General features: G+C 52.5%; 1 protein-coding gene across 1 annotated transcript; it reads left to right on the forward strand.

Annotated features, from left to right (window-relative positions):
• Positions 1-220: 220 nt before the first annotated feature.
• BATF (basic leucine zipper transcription factor, ATF-like) lies at positions 221-3080 on the forward strand (the record flags this gene model as incomplete). The annotated part of the gene is made up of 2 exons (XM_010295011.1): positions 221-405; positions 2895-3080. Coding segments are annotated over 2 exons (371 nt in total), but the record flags the coding sequence as incomplete, so codon positions are not given.
• Between the last annotated feature and the right edge of the window lie 356 nt (positions 3081-3436).

Raw genomic sequence — 3436 nt, forward strand, 5'->3', positions numbered from 1 at the left:
CGAGGCAGGTGTAAAATGTTGAGCGGGAGCGCCGGTCCCCGCCGTGGGTGACGGGGCTCTGCGGCATCCCCCGGGGCATCTCTGCCGGCTTCCACCCCTCCGCCTCGGGCCTCACCTGTGCTGTGGGGCAGGGGGATGCGCTGCCCTTTGCAGGCACCGTGAGGTCTGAGGGAGGCCGGGGGTAGGTGCTGTGAAATTGTGTGTGTGGGCTCGCTCTCAGCAATCCTTATACGCCTGATTTCGGGAGTCACCGTGTGGACCTTAAAAACCAGTGAGACAGTTCTGGCTGGTGTCTTCCAGAGTCACGAAGAAGATGACAGGAAGGTAAGGAGGAGAGAAAAAAACCGAGTTGCTGCACAGAGGAGCCGGAAGAAGCAAACTCAGAAAGCAGATAAACTTCATGAGGTGAGTGGGTACTCAATGTTTTGCCAGGAACAGTTTGGGTACCGAGCACAGGACTTCACGATAAACAGGACTTCTTAAGCAGGCGTGGGCCTGCCTTCATGCTAACGCAGCTCAGAGAGCTGTGGGTGTGAGGCAGAGACGTGCTACAGGGTGCCTGGTTGGGAACTCCCGGACACTGATGCTCATGTTGGACAGCTCTGCCATCGGTGACACTGCCAAGGAGAGAGAGAGATGTGGTCCAGCCCTTGCCGCACCCTCCTTCTTTTGCTGTTCCCCTGACCACTCAATGAACTGGATCACGGGGCTCCTCTGGGCTAAAACAAACCCATTTTCATCTGGGTTAGCGTTAAGTTTGTCAGGTTCGCTATGGCGGTGGATGAATGCTTGCCGCCTGATGAGGGAGAAGGCGATGGAGGTGGAGGGAACCATGCTGCTTAGTGGCAGTGCTGGCTTAAGTCGATTCTAAAACTGCGGTGTGAGACAGAAATACCCAGTTGAAAAGGCTTCATAGGAACTTCAAAACCTCCAGGCGCGAGATCTCGGTTCAGTTAGCTGTTATACTTGTATGCTCTGCTAAGTAACAGTGGGTGTTTCCAACAAACCATGAAAGTAACTGATTCTTCCAGAAACTCTTAATACTTCTTCTCAATATCACAATGTGGTGTAGTTTTCTTTGGTCCCCAGTGCAAATGCTGGAGGACAGGAATCCCCTTTCTCTGGTTTTGGATGTTACCTCACACAACACTGCTTTTGTTGTTGTCGGGGCTCTTGGCGTCAGTGTTCATTCTGCTGCTGTGATTGTGGCTGGGTCAGTTGTTCAGCTCTGGATGTCCAGCACAGGCTCTTCTCTTTCTCAGCGTGGAAAGATCTGCCAACAGTCAGCAGAGGCCAAGAGGGACACTGTGGGGAGTTTTGGGGTTGTTTTTTCCCAGATCTCCTCTGAGTCAGTGCCTGAGAAAGCCAGGTGCAGGGTACTTCTGGACAGGGGTAACCCCTGGCTTTTGTGGAATCATTTCTGGGCCCTGTGCTGTCCTGCAGCATCTCTGATGTTCCCTCTGCACTTGAGGATCTTCCTCATGCTGGGAATCTTTATTCTCGGGCACACAGGTTTTCCCAGGTCCAGGCAGTTCTGGTTGAATAGGCATTCAGTCTTAGGAAGAACAATTTGATAGTCTCATCCCTGAAAATGGGACAGAGCAATGGGAGAGTAACACTTACTCCAAAACCCAACCTAGATGGGCTTGGGGCTACAAGAGGTGAGCAGACCCAGACTCAGGGATGGACAACTTTGCTGGAGTTTGGCTACAATAATGTGTTAGAAGGGCTGTGCCTGTTTTACTCTGAATGTGGGAGAGCTGGTGGGTGGTGGAAGGGTGTGAGGGAAGGCAAGGGGATCCAAACTCCTGCAAGCAAAGGGCAGCAGAGGCAGTGCCAACCTGCCCAGAGGAGCTTTGCATGAGAGGCTCTCTCTGCTGCCTGGTAAACAGGACTTTTAAGGCATGTGTAGGCTTTGAAGTTTGCTCTGAAGCTTTCCCAGGGAGGTGAGATTGAGTGGGTGAGTGTTGAGCCCAAGGCCGGCAGTGAGGGGCAGACACCTGCAGGTTTTCCGTGGGCTGGCTCTGAATCTCTATCTCTCTTCTCTTTGGGATGAGAAGTCTTGACAGCAGGGACACTTGAGACATGCAGTTACCAAAAAACATGACACGTGAGTCTCACATCTGTCACAGATGTATGCTGCGGAGCATCTCAAAACTCCCCTGCAGTTAAGAGCAGCTTATTCATTGCCAGAGAAGCCTTAGCTCAAAAGCAGCCTGGGTCAGGGATAACCAAGGCAATGGTCAGGCCATCTGGTGACAAAGCAGGGCTGGGAACGAGCTGGCGTGATGCTCCCCTCCTCCTGCTCTTGAGTGCCCAAGCATCTGAGCAGGTGGCTACAAGCCCGGGCCGGGCTGGAGGAGAGTGGCTGGCACGGAGCGCCTTGCGCTAGGTGCGCACCTCAGCCAGCACCTGGGGAAACGGCCTCTCCCCGCGTTGGCCTGGGGCAGGGGCTGCCCTTTCCTTATCGCTAATGTCAGGCACCGGGTTTTCCCGGCATCTGCCTGCACTCAGTGCTTTCATTTTCTCTGCTCTGACAGTGCAGAGCTGCCCTGCTCGGCCCTTCCTGGCACAGGCGGCCCAGGGCTGGAAGGGGCCATCACGGGGATGCAGCTACCCATGCCTGCAGCCCTGGGCTGCTGGGCACTCCTGAGGGCCAGCAGATCCTCCTGCTCTTCAGGACCACAAAAGGAGTTGCAGCGTGGTCAGGGCACAGGTCGTAAAGCACTCGCCCTGTTCCAGCAGCCAGGCTGTGTCTGTCTTTCCTTGGCATTTGGCACATTGCAGTAAGAAACCATGCAGGTTTTCTACAGTTACATGAATATACTCAGGTGGAAGCACTGAAAGGAATGTTTTGACTATGAGTAGGCTTTTTTTTTTTCCCCTCCTTCCAGGAATATGAGTCTCTTGAGCAAGAAAATACCTCCCTGAAAAGAGAAATCGGAAAGCTAACAGATGAAATGAAACACTTGAGTGAAGTGTTGAAGGATCATGAAAAGATCTGTCCACTATTGCACTGCACCATGAACTTTGTGACCGTACCAAGGCCTGATGCACTCGCCAGCTGCCTGCCAAGATGAGACCTCTCCTCCATCACCTTTAAACGTGATGTGTGAAAGTGCCATTAACAAGGGAGATTTGAAGAACCGCCTACTTATGGTGCAGGTCTTCCATCGAAGAGGGCTGGACTTGATCATGTAGCTCTTCTCCACATTGAAGTGTTATAGTCTTCTGAATCTCAGGAAAACACCAGTATGGAAAAAAAACAACTCAAACTGCGACTTCTTATTTGGTAGAATCTTCGAGCCACTGTTTTGCATTCAGTAACGCCAAAGTGTGGTGCAACCCACCATTGCGCGATGGAATGTAGACAAGGAAAAGTACCGACCTTGGGCTGGGATGCCTTTCTCCCACATGTCCACTGCCAGTAACCCTT

This window comes from Phaethon lepturus, unplaced genomic scaffold (assembly GCF_000687285.1).
Source record: "Phaethon lepturus isolate BGI_N335 unplaced genomic scaffold, ASM68728v1 scaffold44559, whole genome shotgun sequence".
NCBI lineage: Eukaryota > Metazoa > Chordata > Aves > Phaethontiformes > Phaethontidae > Phaethon > Phaethon lepturus.